We start from the raw sequence: 25,793 nt of genomic DNA, 5'->3' as shown, positions 1-25,793 counted from the left end.
TCAGGCAATGAGAAGTGGGTATGGGGAGGGCCTGACACTCTGGCTTTGTCCTCAGATGTGAATGAATGTACCTCAGGACAAAACCCCTGCCACAAAACCACCCACTGCCTCAACAATGTGGGCAGCTATGAGTGCCGCTGCCGCCCTGGCTGGAAGCCGATTCCTGGGTCCCCCAATGGCCCAAACAACACCGTCTGTGAAGGTTCGGAGTTCAGATCTCACATTCCCAAAGACCCACAACCAAAGCCACCTGATCACATATTCATGGGCACCCACACTAACCCAGCAGAATGAATGCTGGGGGTGCCCTGCGGGGCCAGGCTTCCATTCTTTGAGACTAAATGGAAGAAGATCTTGGGGTCCTGCAGAAGGAGCTGGAGTACCAAGAGAAAGGCTCCTGGGGGACCCCAGGCAGCAGCTAATTAGTAACTGGGACAAAGGTATCTAATATCTCACAACCTGTACCTCTGTGAGGGCTTACCGGCTGTGGGTCAGGACTCTGCACACTTCCCATAACCCCTGTGACCGCCACTCAGGGATGTGCAGTCAGCAGGTTTCATCACCTCCAGCCAAGGTGTGGTGGGGAGGGGGACTGGACACGGGAAGGGGGTGGGGCACGGAGAGGAGAGGGGCCCAGATTGCTGAATAAACAAAGGACTACTCAGTGTGAAAGTCGAGCTTGATCCTGCCTCCAACACACACACACACACACACACACACACACACTCACACACACCTAGTGGACAGCTGTTCTGTCCCCTGCAGCGATCTTCTTCCCCACCTGGATCCCGCCCCCTGGAATCAAGAGCCAGGTGAGTGACTCCAGCCGGGACCAGAAGGCAAGGTCCGTCCACTCAGCCCACCATCCACCCACTTCCCACACGCTCCCCCAACCATGTATGAGACCCGCTAAGGCCTCTTCTTCTCTTTCCCCAGAGTCTCTCTCACTTCTTTGAAAGAGTCCAGGACCTGCGCAGAGACTTCATGTCTGCCTCGGCCCAGGACACCATCCAGGTAAGGACAGGACCCAGGGGAGGCAGGTGGAGGCATCCCATAGAGTCTCAAGGAAGCTTTGTTCTGGAAGGAGACTGACCCCAACACAATGTCGCCCTGCTCTGAGGCCCCACTGTCCCAGGGTGGGTGGGAAGAGCAGACCAAGTATTTGTACTCACTGTTAGACCCACGTACACCTACTAACACCTTTCCTCTTGTTCTGGCCACTGAGTTTGCATTGTCCTTGGTAGTCATGACCAGGGTTTGACCTCTGAGTGGAGATTTCACTAGCAAAGACCCAGGGAATACCATCGGGTACCACCTTTATTCCCAAATAGACAGGCTTTAGGGCCTGTTCTTAGAAGATGAATGGGAAGGGTCTTCCTGAAGCTTCTCTGGCACAAGATCCACTGGTTCTGTGTCCCCATGCCCCCAGGACATCATACAGGAGGTGGATAATATGCTGGAGAACTCGGGGGACCTGCTTACTCTGCCTCCTTCAGAGCAGCACTGTGTGGCCACTAACCTGCTGACTGGCCGGGAGCACGTCCTGAGAGAGCTGAGCAAGGCCCTGCCCAATGGGCCACTGACCTTCAGGACAGCTGCAGGAACAGGCAAGTAACCCCGCCTGCCCCCAGGTTCTGTTCTGTCTGCTCCTCACCTCATTCCTCTTCCCATCCACTGGAGCTGAGTGATCACACTTGTACCTCCCTGTTACTCTCATAAACATACTAAGATAAAAGATGAAAAGAAAATGAAAAAAATTATCAATACTAAACAGTTTCATTGTAATATTATCAGGAGATGAAATCCTATAAAATAGAAGGCTAATATGCAAATAGACCAAACGGCAGAACAGCTATGACATGCACTGACCACCAGAGGGCAGATGCTCAACACAGGCGCTGCCCCCTGGGGGTCAGTGCGCTCCCACAGGGGGAGCACCACTCAGGCAGAAGCCAGGCTTATGGCTGGTGAGCGCTCCAACTGCCAGCTTAGCCATCAGTCAGATATCCCTCCGAGGGCTCCTGGACTGCGAGAGGGCACATGCCAGGGCTGAGGGAGCCCCCCCTCACTCCCCAGAGCACGAATTTCCATGCATTGGGCCTCTAGTAATTATGCTTTATAATTTAAGATAAAACAGAAATGGCTTCAAAAGAAAACAAATTATGAAATTTGGAGGAATACAATTTAATATTATCTGATATTTAAGTAATTTGTTTTATTGAGGAAATTTCACATAACATAAAATCCACTATTTTAATCAAAGTGTACAATTCAGTGACATTTCATACATTCACAGAGTTGTACAATTATCACCTCTATTTCTTTATTTTTTTAATATGTTTTTGTTGCTTTCAAATAAAGGAAGAGGGAGAGAGAGATAGAAACATCAATGATAAGATAAACCAAAGATATACGTATATGCATAGCCCATGGACACTGGCAATAGGGTAGTGAAAATTGGAGGGTGGGGGTATGGCTTGGGACGAGGAGGGTAAAGGAAGGGGAAATGGGAGATATCTGTAATATTATCAATAATAAAATATATATAGATATATATATATTTTTTAAAGTAGCTGCCTCCTGCATGTATCTTACTGGGGATTGAGCCAGAAAGCTGGGCATGTGCCCTGATCCAGAATCTAAGTGTGACCTCCTGGTTTATGGGTTGATGTTCAACCACTGAGCCATACTGCCCAGGCCATCACCTCTATTTCTAAAGTATTTTCATCATCCCAGAAGTGAACACTGTACCCACTAAGCAGTTACTTCTCATTCCAGTTCCTGCCCCACCCCCAGCCCTTGGCAAGCATTTATCTGTTTTCTGTCTCTATGAATTAGTTGATTCTGTATATTTCATATAAATAGAATCATACAATACATGACCTTATAGTCTGGCTTCTTTCACCTAGCATACTGTTTTCAAAGTCATCCACGTGGTAGCATATATCTAATGGTTGAATACTATTCCATTGCATGTGTACACCACCATTTGTTTATCCATTCATCCATTTATGGGCATTGGATTGTTGCCACCTTTTGACTGTTGTGAATAGAGTTACTATGATATTGGTGTGTAAGTTTCTTTTTGAATAACTATGTCAGTTCTTTAAGTCCATATGTAGGAGTGGAATTGCTGAGTGATATGCTAATTATATGACCAACATTTAGAAATCACCAAACTATTTTTCCAAAATGGCTGCACCATTGTACATATACTCCCTACCCCAAGCAATGTGCAAGGATGCCAACCTTCGCATCCTCAGCAAAATGTGTTACTTCCATTTTGTTTTGGTTTTATTAAAGCCTTTCTAGTGTGTCAGGTGACATCTCGTTAAGGTTTTGATTTGCATTTCCCTAATGACTAGTGATATTTAATATCTTTTCATGTGATTATTGAACATTTGTGTATCTTTTTTTGAGAAATGTCTGTTCAAGTCCTTTGCCTATTTTTTAATTGGGTTGTTTGGCTTTTTGTTGTTTCTTTTTAAGTGTTCTTTATATATTTTCTAGAGGACCCTTGTGAGACATGTGATTTGCTAATATGTTTTCTCATCCTATAGATTCTTTTCCCTTTCTTCATAGTCTTTTTACTTTAATAAATAGATGCATTAAATTTGATAAAGCCCATTTTATTTATTTATTTATTTTTTAAAATTTCTTTATTGATTAAGGTATTACATATGTGTCCTTATCCCACCATAACCCCCCCCCCATCCCCGACCTCCCCAACTCATGCCCTCACCTCCCTGTTTTCTGTGTCCATTAGTTAGGCCTATATGCATGCATACAAGTCCTTTGGTTGATCTTTCCCCCTTATCCCCACTCTCCCCTACCTTCCCTCTGGGATTTGACAGTCTGATCCATGGTTTTCTGTCTCTGGATCTGTTTTTGTTAATTAATTTATGTTGTTCATTATATTCCATATGAGTGAGATCATGTGATACTTGTCTCTCTCTAACTGGCTTACTTCACTTAGCATAATGCTCTCCAGATCCATCCATGCTGCTGCAAATGGTAAGAATTCCTTCTTTTTTACCACTCTGTAGTATTCCATTGTGTAGATGTACCACAGTTTTCTAATCCATTCATCTACTAATGGGCCCTTAGGCTGTTTCCAAATCTTAGCTATGGTGAATTGTGCTGCTATAAACATAGGGGTGCACATATCCTTTCTGATTGGTGTTTCTAGTTTCTTGGGATATATTCCTAAAAGTGGGATCACTGGGTCAAATGGGAGTTCCATTTTTAGTTTTTTGAGGAAACTCCATACTGTTCTCCACAGTGACTGGACCAGTCTGCATTCCCACCAGCAGTGCACAAGTGTTCCTCTTTCTCCACATTATTGCCAGCACTTGTCATTTGTTGATTTGTTGATGATAGCCATTCTGACAGGAGAGAGATGGTACCGCATGGTTGTTTTGATTTGCATCTCTCGGATGATTAGTGACTTTGAGCATATTTTCATATGTCTCTTGGCCTTCCTTCTGTCTTCTTTTGAAAAGTTTTAGGTCTGTTGCCCATTTTTTGATTGGGTTGTTTATCTTCCTTTTTGTTTAATTGTATGAGTTCCCTGTAAATGTTGAAGATTAAACCCTTATCAGTGATAACATTGGCAAATATGTTCTCCCACACAGTGGGTTTTCTTGTTGTTTTGTTGATGGTTTCTTTTGCTGTGCAGAAGATTTTTATTTTGATGTAGTCCCATTTGTTTATTTTCTCTTTAGTTTCCATTGCCCTAGGAGCAGTATCAGTGAAGAAATTGCTTTGGCATATGTCTGCTATTTTGCTGCTTGTAGAATCCTCTAGTATTTTTATGGTTTCTCATATTATGTTGAGCCTATGGGAGCTATGGGACCACATGAAATAAAAAAAAAAGCAACATACGAATAATAGGGGTCCAGAACAACAGGAAAAGGAACAAGGGTTAGAAAACCTATTTGAAGAAATATTGTCTGAAAAATTCCCTGATGTGGGGAAGAAAAAAGTCACACAAGCACAGAGAGTCCCAAACAAGATAAATCCAAAAAGACCCACACTAAGACACATCATAATTACCATGGCAAATGTTCAGGACAAAGACAGAATCTTAAAGGCTGCAAGAGAGAGACAGAAAGTTACATAAAAGGGATCTCCCATTAGATTATCAAATGATTTCTCAACAGAAACACATCAGGCCAGAAAAGAACAGAAGGAAATTTACAAAGTGATGCAAAGCAAAGGAATGAATGCAAGAATACTCTATCCAGCAAGGCTATCATTCAAAATTGAAGGGGAAATAAGGAGCTTCACAGACAAAAAAAGGTTAAAGGAGTTTATCACTACCAAACCAGCAATGCAAGAATGCTAAAGGAACTGGTGTAAGAAGAAGAAATAAAAAGGTAAGAGAAAACAGAAGCACAAAAAATAAAAATGGCTACAAACAAGTACTTTTCAATAATAACTTTAAATGAAAATGGACTAAATGCTCCAATCAAAAGACCTCGAGTGGCTGAATGGATAAAAAAACATGACCCATACATTTGCTGTCTACAAGAGACCCACCTCAGAACAAGGGACTCACACATACTGAAAGTGAAGGGATGGAAAAATATCTTTCAGGCAAATGGAAATGAAAAAAAAGCTGGGGTAGCAATACTTATATCTTAAAAAATAGACCTCAAAATGAAGGCCATAACAAGAGATAAGGAAGGCCACTTCATAATACCAAAGGGATCGATACAACAAGAGGATATAACCCTGATAAACATATATACACCCAATGCAGGAGCACCCAGATACATAAAAAAAAACTCCTGGAAGATATCAAGGGAAATATTGACAACAATACAATCATAGTAGTGGACTTTAATACACCACTGACATCACTGGATAAATCCTCTAGATAAAAAATCAGCAAAGAAACAGCAATCCTAAATGACTCACTAGATCAGATGGATTTAACTGACATCTTCAGAAAATTTCACCCCCAAAGCCATGGAATATACGTTCTTCTCAAGTGCACATGGGACATATTCAAAAATAGACCACATATTGTGTCATTAGCAAAGTGTCCCCAAATTCAAGAAGATTGAAATCATATCAAGCATCTTCTCAGACCACAATGGCATAATATTAGAAATAAACTACAATAAAAACAATCCAAAAAATTCAAACACTTGGAAGCTAAATGGCATGCTATTAAACAATGGTTGGGTCACCAAAGAGATCAAAGAAGACACTAAAAACATCCGGGAAACTAATGACAATAAAGACACAACAATCCAAAATCTATGGGACACAATGAAAGCAGTCCTGAGGGGGAGGTTTATAGCTCTACAGACCTACCTAAAAGAAAAAAAAAAAAATGGCAGTAAATTATCTAACTCTACAACTCAAAGAATTAGAAAGAGAGCAACAAGAAAAGCCCAGAGTGAGCAGAAGGAAGAGGATAATAAAGATCAGAGCAAAAATGAATGACATAAAGACCAAAAAAACAATACCAAAGATCAATGAAACCAAGAGCTGGTTCTTGGAAAAAATAAACAAGATTGATGAACCTCTAGCCAGGCTCACCAAGAAGCAAAGAGAGAGGACCCAAATAAACAAAATAAGAAATGAAAGGGGCGAAATAATAACAGACCCCACAGAAATTTAAAGGGTTGTTAAAAAATACTATGAACAACTTTATTCCTACAAATTAGACAACCTGGAGGAAATAGACATATTCCTAGAAAAATACAACCTTTGAAAACTCAATCAGGAAGATTCTAAAAATCTTAATAGGGCAATGACTATGGAAGAAATTGAAGCAGTCATCAAAAAGCTTCCAGCAAACAAAAGCCCAGGACCAGACGGCTTCACAGGGGAGTTTTACCAAACATTCAAGGAAGAACTAAAACCTATCCTCCTCAGACTAGTCCAAAAAATTCAAGAGGAAGAAACACTTCCAAGCTCATTCTATGAAGATAGCCTCACACTAATACCAAAACCAGATAAAGACAACACAATGAATGAGAATTACAGGCCAATATCCCTTATGAATATAGATGCCAAAATCCTCAACAAAATCCTAGCAAATCAGATCCAGCAGTACATCAGAAAGATCATACACCATGACCAAGTAGGATTTATCCCAGTGATGCAAGGATGTTACAATATCCGAAAATCAATAAACGTGATACATCACATAAACAAATTGAAAGAAAAAAAATCACATAGTTATATCAATTGATGCAGAAAAAGCATTTGACAAAATCCAACACCCTTTCTTGATAAAAACTCTCAGCAAGGTAGGAATAGAAGGATTGATTATTCCTTAACATAATAAAAGCCAGATATGACAAACCCACAGCCAAGAACATACTCAATGGGCAAAAACTAAACTCATTTCCCCCTAAGAACAGGAACAAGACAGGGATGTCCACTTTCATCACTCCTGTTTGACATAGTACTGGACGTACTAGCCATCACAATCAGACAAGAAGAAGAAATAAAAGGCATCCAAATTGGAAAAGAAGATGTAAAACTGTCCTTATTCGCAGATGACATGATACTGTACATAGAAAACCCTAAAGACTCCATCAAAAAATTATTAGACTTAATAAATGAATTCGGCAATGTAGCAGGATACAAAATTAATGCCAAGAAATGTATGGCATTTCTATACACCAATAATGAACTTAAAGAAATAGAGACTAAAAAAGCAATCCAATTTACCATCGCACCAAAAAAATTAAGATACCTAGGAATAAACTTAATTAAGGAGGTAAAAGACCTATATGTGGAAAACTACAGGACACTGATAAAAGAGATAGAGGAAGACATAAACAGATGAAAGAACATACCGTGTTCATGGATTGGTAGAATCAACATCATCAAAATGTCCATAATACCCAAGGCAATCTATAGGTTCAATGCACTCCCCATTAAAATACTAACGGCATATTTCACAGACCTAGAACAAAATTTCCAAATATTCATCTGGAATAAAAAAAGACCCCGAATAGCTGCAGTAATCCTGAGAAAGAAGAACAAAGTAGGTGGGATCTCAATACCAGATATCAAGCTGTATTACAAAGCCACTGTTCTCAAAACAGCCTGGTACTGGCACAAGAACAGACATATAGATCAATGTAATAGAATAGAGAACCCAGAAATCAACCTTAAACCACTATGCTCAATTAATATTCCACAAAGGAGGCATGAACATACAATGGAGTCAAGACAGTTTCTTCAATAAATGATGTTGGGAAAATTGGACAGATACATGCAAAAAAATGAAACTAGACCACCAACTTACACCATTCACAAAAATAAACTCAAAATGGATATTTTTTCTTTTCTTGTTTGTACATTTTGCGTCATATCTAAGAATTGATTGCCAAACTCAAGGCCATGAAGATTTATTACTGTGTTTTCTAATAACTGTTCCATTTTTATTGTCTTTTTAATGTTTTTATTGATTTTTTTTTAGAGAGAGAGGAAGGGAGAGAGATAGAGAGATAGAAACATCAATGAGAAAAAAGTGTCATTGATTGGCTGCTTCCTGCACACACACCACAGGGGATTGAGCCTGTAACTCGGGCATGTGCCCTGACTGGGAATTGAGCCAGCGGCTTCTTGATTCCTGGGTAATGCTCAACCGCTGAGCTACCTGGGCCGGGCCTAATGTTTTATTTTTAGCTCTTAAATATAGGCCTTTGATGCCTTTTTACCGGATTTTTGTGTATTTTGTGAGGTATGGGTGCATCTTCCATTTTTTGCTTGTGCATAAACTATTCTTTCCCCTTCATTGAAGGGGATTGCTGAAAATTAGTTGACATGAATAAATGGGTTTATTTCTAGACTCACAATTTTATTTTGTTGGTTTATATGTCTACGTATATGGCAGCACCATACTGCTCTGATTACTGTATAAGTTTTGAAATCAGGAAGTGTGAGTCCTCCAACTTTGTTTTTCATTTTCAATAGTGTTTGGGTATTGGGGCCTCTTGCAATACCATATGAATTTTAGGATGAGCTTTTCCATTTTTGCAAAAAAGAAATGCTATTGGAATATTGTTAGTATTGCATTGAATCTGTAGATCACTTTTGAGAAGATTGCCATGTTTAAAATATTGTCTTCCAATTCATAATCACTGGATACTTTTCAATTTATTCAGGGTTTTTAAATTTCCTTAGCAATTTTATAGCTTTCAGTGGACAAGTCATGAGCTTTCTTTGATAAAGTTATTACTGATATTTTGTTGAAGATTTTTGCATCGATGTTCATAAGAGTTAATAATCTATAGTTTTGTTTTCTTTCTTTTTGGGGGGTGGGGGGTGGGGTGGGGGGGGTGGGCTGTTTTATTAGGTGGTTATTACAGGGGTCAGACCACAGAAGTGGTGTCAAGCTCCGGGAATGTGACCTCTCAATGTTGATCACAAAGCCCCCAAGGCTGGTCCCGGTGAGCCCCAAGGTCAGAAATAGAACTGAAAGGCCTCGGTCACATGCTGCTTCCAGGCGTCCAGGCTGGGCAGCAGGGAAGAGATGCTCATGACATGCCAGGTCTCCCTGTCGGACACCAGCGAGGTCTGGTAGGACAGCAGCTGCACACCTGCCTCTGCCAGGAGCCCAATCATGGTAGGCAGCAGGCAGGGTTGGAGGGCTGAGCCCGGAACAGGAGCAGGGGCAGACCCCTGCTGAGAGGCACTTCTGGTCTGAAGGCAGCTCCAGCTCCGTTGAGTGCCTGCAGCACAGGTGTGGTGCCCTGGACAAAGCCCACAGCCTCATAGGGGGCACCTGCCAGGGCCACGCTCAGGAGGCCTTCCCTGTATCCTTGCTCTCCTGGCACAGCGGGGTTATGGGAGAAGGTTACACTGAGGCCGCCCTCCTTCACCAGCAGCTTGGTGTTCACCAAGTTCACATCCGCATGATTGGAAGCGTCTTTGAGGAGGCCGACAATGACTGCGGGGCTCAGGCAGTTCCCAGCATTCTTCAGGGATAAGCCCTGCGTTACCACCTGGATGGTCCCTTTGGGGGACCATGCCCAGGCTCGCATCAGAGTCCCCAGAGCTTCGGCCAGACCGAGCCAAAGTTTGGTGTGCGTAGAGAAGGCGATGGTAAGGGCCTGGGCATTCACAACCCCCGCGAGGGCTCTCCCCTTCACCATGTCCACGAACTGGACAGCGATCTCCTCCCCGCAGCGCTATGGGCCTCCTTGGTGCTGGCGCCCAGGTGGGGGCAGCTGATGACATTCTCGTGGTCCACCAAGGCGCAGTCCGCGGCGCCTCCTCCGTGAACATGTCCAGCGCTGCGCCCGCGCACTGCCCCGACTGCAGGGCCCGGAGCAGGGCGATCTCGTCCACGATCCCTCCGCGGGCGCAGTTCAACACGTGCACGCCCTTCTTGCACAGGGCGAAGGTGCTGTCGTTCAACAGGCCTGTAGTGGAGGGCAGGAGAGGGGTGTGCACGGTGATGAAGTCACAGAGGGGCCAGATCTCCTCCAGGGCCAGCTGCTGTACGACGAAGGAGGCCGAGACCTCTGGTGAGATGATGGGGTCGTACCCTACAGTTTTCATCCCAAAGGACTGCATCCGACGGCCACCTCTCTCCCCATCCTCCCCAGGCCAAGAATTCCCAGGGTCTTTCCATTCAACTCGGTGCCCATGAACTTCTTTCGGTCCCATTTGCCAGCCTTCATCGAAGCCGTCGCCTGGGGAATCTGCCTGGCCAGACACATGATCACCCCACAGGTGAGCTTCGCAGCACTGAGACTGTTCCCATTGGGAGTGTTCATGACCAGGATGCCCTTCCTCGTGGCGGCCTCCAGATCCACGTTGTCCACGCCGGTGCCGGCCCTGCCCACTACCTGGAGCTTCTCTGCTGCTTTGATGACATCCGCAGTCACCTTGGTGGCCAAGCACACGATAAGGCCTTCCCAGTCCTGCAGCTTGGCTATCAGCTCCTCTTTGCTCAGGTTCTGCTTCTCCACCACCTGCAGCCCTCCATCTTGCAGGATCTTCTGGCAGCAAGGGTCCAGGCTGTCACCGATGAGCACTTTCTGCAGATTTGCAAAGGCCATTGCTGGAGCCGGCCTCAGGATCGACCACTCTCCCTGGACAGAAACACCTCTGCTCCGAGAAGCTACTGTTCTGAAGGCCAGGCTTGTGTTACTGGGCCTTGTTTTCTTTTGATGTCTTTTTTGGTTTTGTTTTTAGAGTAATTGTGGCCTCATAAAATTACTTAGTGTTCCTTTTCATTCTGTTCTTTAGGAGTTTAAAAGAATTTGTGTTAATTCTTTCTAAAATGATTAGTCAAATGCAAGTCTTCACTTTTTCAAAGTTGTTTGGTTTTTAAAAATATATATATTTGTATTTATTTCAGACAGGAAGGGAGAGGATCGGTAGAGAGAAACATGTCCTCTACTGAGGATCTAGTAACCTGGGCATGTGCCCTTGACTGAAATAGAACCCAGGACCCTTAGTCCACAGGCCAATGCTCTATCTACTGAGCCAAACCATCTAGGGCAATTTTAGAAAGTTTTAATTACGAATTCAATCTCCTTACTTGTGCCAGGTATGTTCAGACTCTAGTTCTTCAGTTACATTTATAGTTCATAGCTTTGAAGGAATTTTTTTATTTCATTCAGGTTATATAATTTGTTGTTGAATAATTGCTCATAATTTCTCTTATAATCCTTTGTAAATTCAGATGATTGGTGGATATATATATATAAATATATATATATATCATTATTATGTATACAAAATATGTGTACTGTTATAATATAACTAGAGGCCCAGTGCACAAAATTCGTGCATGGGTAGGGTCCCTAGGGGGCCAGTGATCAGGCCCAATCGGGGCCTTCCTGCTGCAAGCCAGGGCCTCCCTCCCCTGGCTGCTGGCAGCCAGCCTGGGCCTTCATTTAGCGCTGCCCCCTGGTGGTCAACACACATCATAGTAAGCGATCAGTTCCCCAGTCAAACTCCTGTGGGGACAATTTGCATATTAGACTTTTATATATATAGATATGGCATTATTTGGTATACCTATAACAATATTTCAGATAACACTTGGTATATAGTGTAACATAATATATATAAAAATATGTCTATACATAAAAATGGTATTATGGCAACAACTGCTGGCACAGTCACTAATCTAACTCCCTTATTAACTCCCACAACTCATAGAACTGTTCCTAGAGGTAAAGGAGCAAGGAGACAAGAATGTCACCCTGAGCAATAATCAGGCAAAGATGCTGGTGAACTGGGATGTGGTGCAGGACTCAGGTGACTCAGGTAATAACTGATATGGAGAGAAGGTCAATGAGGCTTCACAGTGGAACAAGACACCAAAGGACATGACAAACAGAGAATTAAGTATTAAAGAGAAGTATGGGCTGTGGTTGGTCAAAGGAGAGAATGCATCCCAGAAGGAAGGGGGCCTTTGGGACAACCCAAGATGTGAACCTTGTTCTTGTCTTGTAGGCTCTTCTGTGGGGGGCCTTGTCACCTCTCCAGGGATGGGAAAGTTGCTGGTTGAGGCCCCCCTTTTCCTGGAAACTGAGGAGCAGTCAGTTCTGCATGAGACACACAAGGTCCTGCAGCAGGAAGGCTCCTTCGTCCTGCTCTCAGATGTCACATCCGCCTTTGTGAGCAACAAGGACACTTGGAACCTCAGCTCCCCAGTCACCTTTGTCTTCAAGCATGTGAGTGCTGGTGAAATGGGGCTGTGGGTGTGGAAGAGGCCTGAGTCCTGGACACAGTCTTGGAGTTCAGGGGCTCTCCCATGGGTGCATCATCTCCCCAGGAAATCCCATCACAAGCAGGATTTGGGTCAGCATTTCTGAGTACCTAATCACCAGCTCACACCTTGCTCTGTTCATACAGACAGTGACCCCGAGGCCAAAGCAGAAGGTGTTCTGTGTCTTCTTGGAGCCTGGCCAGAAGGGGTGTGGTCATTGGTCCACCAAAGGCTGCTGGATGGTGGGCACCAGAGACACCAGCACCACCTGCCAATGCAGCCACCTCAGCAGCTTTGCCGTCCTCATGGCCCACTATGATGTGCAGGTGAGAGCCTTGAGAAGGGACTTTGTTCAATGTCTATTGCTAGGTAATAAGTTCCCATGCATGTTACACCTAAAAAAACATAATTTATCATTCTGCAATTTATGTGAGTCAATAAATAAACATGGTGCACCTGGGTTGTCCAGTCAGAATCTTACACAAGCCTCTCGTCTGAGGTTTTCTGTCCTCCTCTGAGCTCCCTGGTTGCTTGCAAAATTCAGTTCCCTATGGTTGTAGGACTGAGGTTTTACACTCTTGTTAGCTGGCAGCAGCGGTCACATTCAGCTACTAGAGCCTCCCTGCATTCCTTCTTATGTGGCCCTCTCTCAGACCCTCTCACAATGTGTCTATGCTCTTACCTGGAGACTAGCAGCAGAAGCTCCCTCACATCGAGATATTCTCCAGCCCTGGCCAGTGTTCTCAGTGGTTAGAGCAGGGGTCCTCAAACTATGGCCCGCGGGCCACATGCAAATACAAATATTGTATTTGTCCCCGTTTTGTTTTTTTACTTCAAAATAAGATATGTGCAGTGTGCATAGGAATTTGTTCATAGTTTTTTTTTAAACTGTAGTCCAGCCCTCCAACGGTCTGAGGGACAGTGAACTGGCCCCCTGTTTAAAAAGTTTGAGGACCCCTGCATTAGAGTATCAGCCCATGCACTGAAGGGTTGCAGATTCAATTCCAGTATGTTGTTTAAACCTATATTTGTGGGTTTCTTTACTTCTTTTGTGCAGTGGATTTCGATATATGTATATATCTTACCTAATAATAGACAAACATGTAAATTGACCATACCTTCTCTACACTAACCAGCCAATCAGGAGAGTATGCAAATTAATCCATCAAAGATGGCAGTTAATTTGCATATGTAGGCTCCAAGCAGCGGAGCAAAGCCTGACGACCCCGGGGCTGGAGCAGCAAAGCCTGACAGCTCTGGTGCCAGCTCCAGCCAGAGCCCGGCCAGAGCGAAGGCCTGGGTCCCAGTTGCCAGAGGCAAACCAGTGCCAGCAGCACTGGGGAAGGGAAGGGAAGGCCTATTGCACGAATCTCTTCTTGCAACAGGCCTCTAATATAAATATTATTGATTTCAGAGAGGAAGGAAAAGGGAGAGAGAGATAGAAACATCAATGATAAGAGAGAGAGAATCTTGGATTGGCTGTCTCCTATGTGCCCCCGACTGGGAATCAAGCCTGCAACCCAGGCATGTGTCCTGACTGGGAATCCAACCCTGACCTCCTGGTTCATAGGTCGATGCTCAACCATGGAGGCATGCAGGTCCGGCTTTGCCGTTGCCTTCTAATTTTAAGGCATCATTGTTGGAGAATATGCTTAGTATAATTCAATCTTCTTGAATGTCTTAATGCTAGTTTTGTGACCCAATATATGGTCTGTCCTTCAGAATGTTCCATGTGCACTGTAAGAGAATGTATAATCTGATGTCTTGGGATGAAAAGTATTGTAAATGGCAACTATGTCCATTTGATCTATTGTTTCATTTAAGGCTGATATTTCTTTATTGATTTTGTGTTTGGTTGATTTGTCTAAAGCTGTCAATGGAGTATTAAAGTCCCCAACTGTGATTGTGTTGATCTGTTTCTCCCTTTAATTCCATGATTAGCTGTTTTATATATTTCAGTGCTCCTTGATTGGTTGCATATATATTAAGAAGTGTTATGTTTTCTTGATGTAGTGTACCCTTTATCATTTTAAAGTGGCTATCTTTGTATCTTGCTATCTTTGTTATTTTGAAATCTATTTTGTCAGATATAAGTATAGCTATACCTGCTTTTCTTTGGATGTTTTGTGCTTGTAGAATCATTTCCCACCCATTTTCTTTGAATCTACCTTTGCCTTTGCAGGTTAGATGTGTCTCTTGCAGCATTTGGTTGACTTTTGTTTTTTGATCCACTCTGCCGCTCTGTGCCTCTTTATAGGTGAATTCAGACCATTTACATTTAGGGTAATTATTTATGTATAAGGATTTCCTATAGCCATTTTGTCTTTTATTTTCTGGTGGCTCTGTGCCTCCATTGGTGCTTTTCCTTTGTGTTTCTGTCTGTTGTTTTTGTTTGGTGATATTCCATACTTCTTCTCTCTGTTTCCTCTTTTTTTTAAGCTATGTGTCCTGGTTTGGAGATTTTTGTGTGTGGTTACCATTAGGTTTATAAAAAATAAATTTGCTTATATACAGTAGCCTTTTTTCTTTTGAGTGCATCTGATCTTCATTCTCCTTTGCCAGTTCAGTCCTTCACCCTTTCGCCTTTATGGTTTTGTTTTCACAAATTATCCCTGTTTAAGCTGTAAGTTTTTGGTGGTCTCAGTCATAGAGTTGTGACCTTTGATTTTTGTTTCAGGTAGAATAACATTCTTGAGTATTTCCTGCAATGGAGGTTTTCCGGTGAAACAAAAACCCTTATCTTCTGTATGTCTGAGAACATCTTATTTCTCCTTCATATTGAAAAGATATTTTTGCTGGATATATTATTTGTGGCTGGTAATTTCTCTCTTTCAGATGTTTGAATATTTGGTTCCACTCTCTACTGGCTTATAGAGTTTTTGTTGAGAAATAAGATGAAATTCTAATGGGTTTTCCTTTGTAGGTCACTGGCTGCTTTGAGAATTTTTTCTTTGTCATTAATTCTTGACACTTCAATACCAAGTGCCTCTTTGGATTGAGGTAACTAGGAATTTTGTTTGCTTTTTTTGATTCAAGAATCTAGTTCATTCTATAGGTTTAGAAAGTTCTTATCCACTATTTGTTTGAATAGACTCTCCATTTCATGCTCCCTCTCCTCCTCTTCCAGAATACCTATAATTCTATTATTGCTTTTTCTGATGGAGTAATATAGTTCTCATAGAGCTCTTTTGTTTTTCTTTATGCTCAAGTCTCTCTCTTCTCCCCCTGCACCATTTCTAGATTCCTATCTTCAATATCATGAATTCTTTCCTCCATCTGGTTGGCTCTGTTGTCTATGCTCAGTAGTTCACTCTTAATCTCCTTAATTGCATGCTTCATTTCTAGGATTTCTGATTGGATCTTTTTTTTCAGTCTGTTTGGTAAAGTGCTCATTTTGTTCATTGATTTGTTTTCTGAGTGCATTAGATTGCCTGTCTATATTTTCTCACATCTCATTGAGCACTTTCAGAACTGCAATCTTGACATCTCTGTCATTTATATCACAGTAGAGGCCCAGTGCATTAAATTCGTGCATGGGTACTGTCCCTAGGCCTGGCCTGTGATCAGGGCCATCTTCCCCAGCTGTCAGCAGCTGGGCCACCCCCTGCCACCACCCACCCCCAGTTCCCCATTCACCATCAGGGGTTCAGAGCCTGCCAGCCATATCAAGATGCCCCAGGCAGTTTGCAAGCTGGCTACACCCCCAATCAAGGTGGGGGTCCCCACTGGGGGGAGTGAGGTCAGCTGGGGCATGGGGTCACAGGTGGCCATGCCTCTCATTAGGGTGGGGGTCCCCACGGGGGGTGGGGCCAACAGGGGCAAGGGGTAGCCTGTAGTTTGCAATCTGGTTACACCCCCGATTGGGGTAGGGGTCCCTGCGGGGGGCGGGACCAACCAGGTGATGGGCCACCAGCTATTTGCAGGCCCGACATGCCACTAATCGGGGTGGCAGTCCCTGCTGGGGGGCGAGGCTGACCACAGCAAGGGACTGTCGGTTTGCAGACTGCATTGTTCTGGTCTTTGGTCATTCTGATCTTTTGCCATTTCGATCACTGGGCTTTTATTATAAAGGATATTTCCATGTGTTCCAGCTTGCTTTCTGGAGATTTTACATTTTCTTCCTGGTCATCCTCATTACTTACCTTGTTCATGGTTTTTGCTGTCCTCCTTTGCTTATGCATTTATCTCTGAAGAGGTCTTTCTAATATTTTTCCAGTAGATGGTGCTGAATTGCAAGATTGTTTTACCTCTGTGATCTCCCAGTCTTGAACCACTGCTGCTTCTGTAAGACAGTACAGCTATGCTGCTTGGGGATGGGGTTTGTTTTGCCCTTACCATAATGGTAACTCCTGACCTCTATGGGGTTCCACCCCAAGCACATCTCCTGGGGATGTCACAGAGGGAAACAGCGGTTTTCCTGCAATAGCTCTTGGTTTACAGATAGTTTGCTCCTGGACCAAACTCCAAAGGCAAAGGGAGGTGAGTTTTGGAAATCCAAGTAGAGGCAGGGCTCTGTGGTTTTGTTTCTTTGTGTGAAACACCGCCACCAGCTGGACACTGGAGAGATGCATGGCAGAACCACGTGCTCTGTCAGGCATCTGCTGACTCAGACACTCCCTCACAGCTTGCACTGCTGGGCTGCACCCCAGGACTCGCAAAGCCCCTGCAGCTCTCTGTTCCTCCTGGCCAAAGGAAGCACCTACTATCGCCAGATATTCCCCTCTCCCAGCCAGCCAGGGGCTGCATCTGCAGGTCCTCTCTTCTCATCTCCCCATTTATTCCTGGTTGCCCACTTTTAGATGTTTCAAAGTGCGGGTCTCTTAGGCATGCATCTGTGTTGAGCAGGGATTTGTATGTTGAATTATAGTTGGTTAACTTCTTGAAATTTCAGAGGCAGAGGACAAGGGCCTCTCTCATGCTGCCATTACTCTGATGTCACTTGTATTTATTCTTTGTCCTTTTTTTTTACTCACAGAGTGATATTTTTCAAGGCTGTGATTTTGTTTTTATTTATCATCTCTAAAAGATTATTCTATTCTAATCTACAAAAAGACATTCCATTATTTTTATTACCATCACATTTCATTGTATGCGTGTTCTGTAAATTACATATGAAATCTTCTCATAGTAGGAATTTTGTTTCATGATCATTTCCTACTAAAAATAAAGTTGTAATTATTTAGACACACTGCATTGTTTTCCTGTTTGAGTATCTAGTTAGTATGCATATTATGTCAAATTTTGTTAATGGTACAGTGAAAAGTTTATTTCCCCTGGTGACTTAAGCACTCTAATAAGAATGTGGTAACTACTTGGCAACTCCTCAGTTATTTGGCCTCTGCAGAGCAAAAAGTGACTCACACTTGCATGCATGCACACTGACACCTAGAGACACAGCTCCAAGATTCACTGGTAGACTTACCTCCAAATCTGTTAAATATGTCAATGCCATTATTGTGGTATTTTCTCAGGTGATGCTTACAAAACACAAGATCTAAAGTATATTTAAGTGTTTTAACCTGACTTTTATTACATGAAAAAAGAGGTGATTTTCATCAGTATTTTTAAATGGGGAAACCAACGATTTTTCTCAACACTTATGATAGTAAATGACATTGAAAATACTGCCCTATGCCAAAACCGGTTTGGCTCAGTGGATAGAGTGTCGGCCTGCGGACTGAAAGGTCCCAGGTTCGATTCCGGTCAAGGGCATGTACCTGGGTTGCAGGCACATCCGCAGTGGGAGGTGTGCAGGAGGCAGCTGATCGATGTTTCTCTCTCATCGATGTTTCTAACTCTCTATCTCTCTCTCTCTTCCTCTCTGTAAAAAATCAATAAAATATATTTTAAAAAAAAAGAAAAGAAAATACTGCCCTATTCCAAATATGGAATGCTGATATATCTCTTGAGAGGCGCCAATATAATCAGGTCAGAGAGGTCAAGGAACAAACGGCATCAAAGCGTTACCAGAGTGTTACATTTAACAAGCACCAGAGCAATCAGGAAGGTTAGGAGGGGGAGATGGAACAATCAACTTTTATGGGACACAGCTGCAGCCAGGGAGGTTACGGAGATGGCTGCAGCCCGGGAGTAAACTGAAAAGCAAGCAACCTGATAAGAAAGTGGACAGGCATTAATTCACAACGGCGCCAAGATTCCCAGAAGAGTGACCCCTTTGCTTCCCCCGTTTGCTCCCCCCGTTAGCTAGAAAAAGTATATAACCTATGCCTGAACCCTTAGTCGGGGCTCACGGCCACTGCTCTGCTGCGCTCAGAGTAAGTTGTGGGCCCCGACATATGTTGGAAGCTAAATAAACCCCTTGCGTTTGCATAGAAAGCGTCTCTTGGTTCTTTGTGACAGCGGCTTGCACCCCGGATTTTACATTTGGAGGTCCCCCCGAGATACCGGCGGGGGTGAGAGGGACCCCTTATTTAGGGCTGGAGGCTCTCCCCCAGCGGGGAGGAGAGGGACCCCCTATTTAAGGCAGGAGGCTCTCCCCCACTTGTCGCCGGGCACGCAGCGAGGTATTTGTTGCAGCCGCCTCTGGGTTCCAACAGACGCTTCTTGGGGTAAGTGACGGCGCCTTTCTGAATAGCGATCGCTTAGATATTGGAAACACAAATTTAGTTAGAGCTGGCAAATCTGTTTGGTCGGGTGGCTGTCGGGGAGGGGCGTGAGCCTCCCCCGACTGCGACAGACAGACGTGTCGGGAGGTCGCAGGCCACAACCCCAGGGGACGCCCTGGTGGAGTCTGGAGAGGACCAGGGACGCCTGGTGGACTCCTGTCTGTTCCGTCAGTTAGGTACGGATTCTGATTCTGGTTCTGTAGTTCTGTTGCCAGCTAGGTCAATTGGTTCTGTAAAACCTTCTTTTTGGATCCTTCGATTTTTGTCTCAACGCGTTGTGTCTGTCTTTGTCTTTTGTTCTTTGTTTCTTGTCGTTGGTGTGTTGGTGTGTTGGTGTGTGTGTGTTCTCTCCTCCACCCTCTGCTCCCTCCCTCTACCCTCTGCTCCTCCTGGATGGACGCTGTGGAATGGACTCAGACTGCTCCTTTGGGTATTGTGATTGATCAGTTCAAGGAGATTGCGGAGGCTTTAGAGCTCCCTCAGAAATTGGGAAGTTGTTAAGAATTGAATGGATTGTTTAAACTCTGAATGAATGTCGGGTGAAAGTATGTGAGTGTAAAGATGGGGAGGGAGGGGGGAGGGGGCAAGTGTGCAGGAGCGCGGTGCGCGGTGACCGCAGCCCTCGCCCCGGAGCCTGGCCGCGCCACGGGCCCAGGCAGCTGGGCTGCAGCGGCTGAGGCCCGGTCGGCGGCGGGTGCTGGGCCGGAGCTGGAGCCCGAGCTGCGCAGCCTGGAAGAGGCCGGAGGCCGGGAGAGGCGGCGGCAGCCCAGGCAGCCCGAGCCCCGCAGCTTGGGCCTGCGCTCGCTCAGCGCCATAGGCGGCGGCGCGCCTTCGGGGGGCGGCGCTGGGGGGCTCGGGCCGGGCGCGGACTCGTTCGCGGAGCCTGGCGGCGGCGGCTGCGGCCGGCGGTGGCCGGAGTTGGCCCCGGGCTTGTGTGGAGCGCGGGGGGGCGGGGCCGGCGAGTCGCTTGCGAGAGGCCGGAGCAGCGAGGCCCCCGGCGGCGTCGGGTCCGGGGGAAGGTCTGGGAAAGGTCCCGCGCGGAGCCCACGGGCCGGACAGCTGGGGGCGGCGCGGCTACTCTGGACGGGAGCAGGGCTCTTCCCATGGAGATCGCGCCAGCTAGATGACAAAAAGTCCTTCTTGTAATTGAAAAGTTTTAAAATGTGTCTGGTATTTCTGTTCACATGTAAAGAGAAAAGCTGGTTTAAAACTAATGCGCGCAATTGTCCTGTTTTTGGACATTTAGATAGAGTTTTGAACTAGAGTCTCTTCACACATGTACAGAATAAAACCCAAGACTGATTATTTCCTAAGGAAAGTAGCTAATTTTACCCAGGGAAGCAATGCAGGCTTGTTCTAGCAACAAGCCTCCAAAAGAAAATTCAGTAAGATTGCCTCTGTTACAAAATTTGCCAAAGTACATGCCTTAATAATAATAATTGGATTTGAATCTCAAGAAATTATGTAGCTACAAATTTGCCTCTTGACTTTCCCGAGAGAAAAATGGTGGTTTTAAAGTCAAGGGCTGGGCCAGGCCTGTTTGCCAGCCTCAGGTGTGGTTTTCCATAGCTGCTGGAAACTTGAGACCTTAAAATTTACTGAGTCAAACAATAAAAAAAAAAAAAAAAAAAAATGTTCATCTAGGTATTATTAATCTGAATGTGCCTCATACGAAATCTAGAGGGTAGAATTGAATCTATTGGTTAATTGTGCCTTATATTTTTGAAGTTTACGAGAAGTCGCTGACCACAGAGAGACAGACAACTATCCCAAGATGACGTCAACAAGGCCTGTATACTCACAAACTGATAATTGCTAGCTGTGGTGATTCAAAGTTTTAATGGGGAATGTTATCTGTCTTTATTGTTTAAGTATATGTCTTTGTTGTTTAAAATTGTTTAGCTAGTGAAATTTTTGTTTGTATCTCCAAGAAAAAAAAATGATGAATGTATTGCTAATCTGAGGAATGTTAATTACTTACATGTCACCTTAAAAATTAATTAAGGCTCAGAGTTCTAACTAACTGGAATGTACAGCTTTGATGTGATGGAGGAAGGTAAAGAAATACTTAATGGAAGGTCTGAGGCATGGTTATGCATTTTTGAAGGACATAGAAAGAAGGTTTGAAGGCTAACCTAAAAGAATGAAATTTGTAAAGATTGTGTATGTAATAAAAAGAAAAAGATAAATGTTAAAAGAAAGATGAATGCATGATAGACCAGTAAGCTGGGACAAGTAGAATAGGGAAACTAAACAAAAATCCTGTTTTCCCTAAACCAAAGACATTTGGAGTAAATGCTTTGCATTTGCCTCCCTAAACAAAGGTTAAATCGTTTATGTCAATCTGATTAGTGTCATTTGTTGTCCATGCCCAGGGACAAATGAAGTTAGAAAATAAGCCTTATTTTGATTAGTTCTTTCATTCAGGAGGAGCTAACCCGGTCCCTCCCTGCAACATGAATGATAAAATGTATGTTAAGAAATTTTAAAATTGCTCAAAACTCGCTGCCTTGGGTCCAGTTCTGCATGTATAAGAAGGGACAGAGTAAGGTTTAGTAGCAGGAGTGGAGAGGCAGGCAGGGCAGGAGCAGGCCAAAAGAAGCTGGCGAGGCCATCCAAACCACCCAGCCGCTATTGGCCAGAGCCGCCTGAGGCAGACCTCCTCGGACTGGCAACAGCTGACTCTGACTAGGACAGGCTGGGCTCTTTCCAACTGGGCCCCCATGAACCGATGGTCGAAATGAAAATCGGGGGCCAGACTGTGAACTTTATGGTTGGTACAGCGGCAGAGCACTCGGTAGTTACTCAGAAGGTAGCTCCCCTCTCAGGACAGGAAGTCACCATTATTGGAGCTACCGGGACCACGGCTGCAGACTGTTCTGCCGCCCCCGCCGATGTCAGTTAGGCGGCCATCAGGTGGTTCATGAATTCCTGTATTTGCCAAATTGCCTGGTCCCTCTAATGGGCAGAGACCTTTTAGCCAAAATGAAAGCAGAAACCACTTTTGCCCCAGATGGTTCAGCACAGCCCTGCCTAGGTGAAGAGACCTCTTCAATGATCCTGCCCTTAGCAGTGCCGAGGGAGGAAGAATGGAGACTTTATACCCCCCCAGCCAAAGGCCCCCACATCTGTTCCTGTCAGGCCCCCATCAGGGGACTTGGATGATGTTCCTGTTATCTGCTCAAGAGCCCAAGACTGTAAAGATACTTGTTCACTAAAAAGATAATTGTCTCTTTTCTTGAGAGGGCTCCAGAGGGCGCACGAGGACATTTGGCTGCGCCTTGGCGCCACCCAGGCAAAAGGCACCTCCTGGAGCCTCAATGGAAAGGTCCCTACACCCAACTCCGTGGTGCTGACGACCCCCACCGCTCTCAAGATAGACGGCGTCGTGACCTGAGTCCATCACACCCACGTCCGGTCAGCGGACCCATCCATGATCCGGAAAGACTTCGTCAAGCTACAGCGTGCTCGACCTGCCTGATGCTGGTAACATTGAATAGACTTAGATAATGCCTGCATCTTCATGGACATGGCTCCAAAGAGACAAGGACAATTTATAGAATCACATGTTTAGTAGCAGAAGATGTGGCTGCCTAAAGCGGCCATGATGCCTATATTATGTTTCATTGTCACATTAACCTTTAATTCTCTTGCAGGTTTAAATGTATGTTGACTATCCTGGAAGGGTACTATGTGGGGTGAGCCCCAAAAAGTAAAGGGTGCCTAGCTGCCAAGAGGGCAGGTGCCCACCTGGGCAGGGAACAGTGCCCATCAGGTTTTGGTCTCTGTTGAGAGACAGCTAATAGTTGGCAGCCTGTGTACTGCTTGCAGGCCTTTATGACCATGCCCATGTCAGGGGTAGTCTGAAAAGAGAAAAAAAAAAAAAAAAGCCTGTTTAGAGTAAAAAGTCTGAAGCATAGTTATACATAAAAAGAAAGTTTAATGCCAACAACTAAAAGGAATTGGCAAGGAAAGTCAGAAAATCTTAGAGTAGATCAGTATGTCTTTCTTCTTATGTAATTCCTCCGAAATTTGGCGATGCTAACATGGCAATACATTTCTTTGCATAGATTCAATAAGACCGGTTCCTAATAGTGGTTTTATTAACGAAAAACTTTGACTGGAGTATCATGTTTTAAAGAGCCCTGTCTAAGCTCTAAAGACTTGAAGCCAGTAAAAATGCCACGAAGGAAGCCTGGTATTCTGCTTGGAAGCCCTGAAGATGGCTGGCGCTGGAGTGTCAGGCCGATGCCCTACCATCACTGGCGGTTGGTAAGAGTAAAAGGGGAGCAGTAGGGATGCCTCTACGTTCCTGCGGAGCCCCCACACGCTCTGGGCCGCAACAAGTAGGAGGGCTACTGAGATGGGCTTAAAGCCTGGAGCGTGGGCTCAGGTGGAATTGCTACAGGTGAAGAATTCACCTAACTCAGCAGATACTGCAGGCGGGCCTGATGGCAGCTGGGTGGCATGGCTTCCTAGCCCTACGGGGCACATTAAAATTCAACCATGAAATTCCAGCAAAGGTAGTCAGTTACCATTCTTGTTGTGTTTATACAAACATCAGGACAGTAGATAAATTAATCTTAATTTGGCTTTTTAATAGCCATGGAGAAATTTTAAGAAGAAAAATCCTATTTCAATAGAAGTTGCTAAAGCTAAAATAGTTTCTTTCCTTATCATCAGGCAACAGTACTCAGCCTTAGCTGAGCCTGAGGGTCTCTAAGATTAGAAACCGTCCACAGAAAAAGGGGGGAATGAGAGGCGCCAATATAATCAGGTCAGAGAGGTCAAGGAACAAACGGCATCAAAGCGTTACCAGAGTGTTACATTTAACAAGCACCAGAGCAATCAGGAAGGTTAGGAGGGGGAGATGGAACAATCAACTTTTATGGGACACAGCTGCAGCCAGGGAGGTTACGGAGATGGCTGCAGCCCGGGAGTAAACTGAAAAGCAAGCAACCTGATAAGAAAGTGGACAGGCATTAATTCACAACGGCGCCAAGATTCCCAGAAGAGTGACCCCTTTGCTTCCCCCGTTTGCTCCCCCCGTTAGCTAGAAAAAGTATATAACCTATGCCTGAACCCTTAGTCGGGGCTCACGGCCACTGCTCTGCTGCGCTCAGAGTAAGTTGTGGGCCCCGACATATGTTGGAAGCTAAATAAACCCCTTGCGTTTGCATAGAAAGCGTCTCTTGGTTCTTTGTGACAGCGGCTTGCACCCCGGATTTTACACTCTAAATTGCACTGTTCATCTCTTAAGAAAAGAAAAAGAGAAAGAAAAAGAAAAAAAGATATGGGTATTACATAACAGGATCTCTTCATCCTTATTACTGTGTTTTAAAGAAATAAGCATATACAAAAAGGCAGAAAGAGTAAATTGTTTAGGTGAAAGCATAAAATAAAATATTACCTTTAGCTGGGTTTACTTATCCCTGACCTATATTGGTAGATATTTCCATATTTTAGCATATAGAGGTCACACATGTGAACACTCCTACTAGCATTATCTGAAGCTGTATGATTCCTCACACTCTCACAAGGTCATTATCAAAGTTTTGGATCTTTATCCATCTGAGAGTCAAATATAACATATATTGTTATATTAGGAAATTTGTATGTCTTTCATTATGAATGGGATGGAATATCTTCATTTAAATGCAATTTGTATTTCTGTTTCTGGAAACAAGTTGTTCATCTTTTGGTCCATTTCTCTAATGGCCTGTTGAAACATTTCTTATGGATTTGGGAGCTCTTTATCTGGTAGAGAAGTTAGTTTCTTTCCTTATACCAAAGATGCTCAAAACCTAGTATGTGTCAAAATCACCTGGAGAGCTTACTATCTATTTTCAAATATTTACTTAGAAAATAATGTCAATCTTTCAGATTTATTGCAATGATAAAAATAGTATAAATAATACCATATTGCTCTTTAGCAGATACACCAACTTTGAACATTTAACCTCCATATTCTTTATTACTTTCATATTTCTTCTCTCTCCCTCTCTCTCTCTCTTCTCTCACCTACTTACACCAAAATTAGTTTTTAAAATTTATCATTATGGATTTAAGATGATTTGAAAAATCAGACAAGGAAAAATTTAATCTTTAAAAAATAGGCTGGAGCCCTAGCCAGTTTGTCTCAGTGGATAGAGCATCAGCTTGTGTACTAAAGGGTCCCAGGTTTGATTCTGGTCAAAGGCACATGCCTGGGTTACAGGCTTAATCCCCAGTAGGGGGTGTTCCGGAGGCAGCTGATCAATGATTTTCTCTCATCATTGATGTTTCTATTTATTTCTCACTTCCTCTCTGAAATAAAATATATGTATATTTTAAAATAAATAAATAAATAAATGATAAATAATAGGTAGGAAATATTAATTTAACCTACCACCATCATCAGTACTTTTCCTTTTTTAACCAAGGATTTAAATCTATAAATAACAGGTGTTGCAGGGATGAGG

At 43.9% G+C, this 25,793-nt stretch overlaps 1 protein-coding gene and 1 pseudogene across 1 annotated transcript in view; one reads left to right on the top strand and one right to left on the bottom strand.

Moving 5' to 3' along the window:
* Positions 1-25,793, top strand: part of LOC139011467 (adhesion G protein-coupled receptor E2-like) — a 51,971-nt gene that overhangs the window by 11,048 nt on the left and 15,130 nt on the right. The window contains exons 6-15 of the mRNA XM_070417002.1: positions 56-202; positions 766-839; positions 937-1,014; positions 1,430-1,611; positions 10,165-10,381; positions 10,468-10,505; positions 10,587-10,713; positions 10,791-10,937; positions 12,285-12,671; positions 12,853-13,032. Of these exons, the coding sequence (XP_070273103.1) occupies positions 56-202; positions 766-839; positions 937-1,014; positions 1,430-1,611; positions 10,165-10,381; positions 10,468-10,505; positions 10,587-10,713; positions 10,791-10,937; positions 12,285-12,671; positions 12,853-13,032 (1,577 nt within the window). The remainder of the gene's footprint in view (positions 1-55; positions 203-765; positions 840-936; positions 1,015-1,429; positions 1,612-10,164; positions 10,382-10,467; positions 10,506-10,586; positions 10,714-10,790; positions 10,938-12,284; positions 12,672-12,852; positions 13,033-25,793) is intronic.
* Positions 9,415-11,042, bottom strand: LOC139010995 (D-3-phosphoglycerate dehydrogenase-like; annotated as a pseudogene).

The sequence above is a fragment of the Myotis yumanensis genome, unplaced genomic scaffold (assembly GCF_028538775.1).
Source record: "Myotis yumanensis isolate MYYU_CA2020_CCGP unplaced genomic scaffold, mMyoYum1.0.hap1 SCAF_5, whole genome shotgun sequence".
Taxonomy (NCBI): domain Eukaryota; kingdom Metazoa; phylum Chordata; class Mammalia; order Chiroptera; family Vespertilionidae; genus Myotis; species Myotis yumanensis.
Note: the sequence above shows the minus strand (reverse complement) of the source record. Positions and strands in the feature narration are given on the sequence as shown.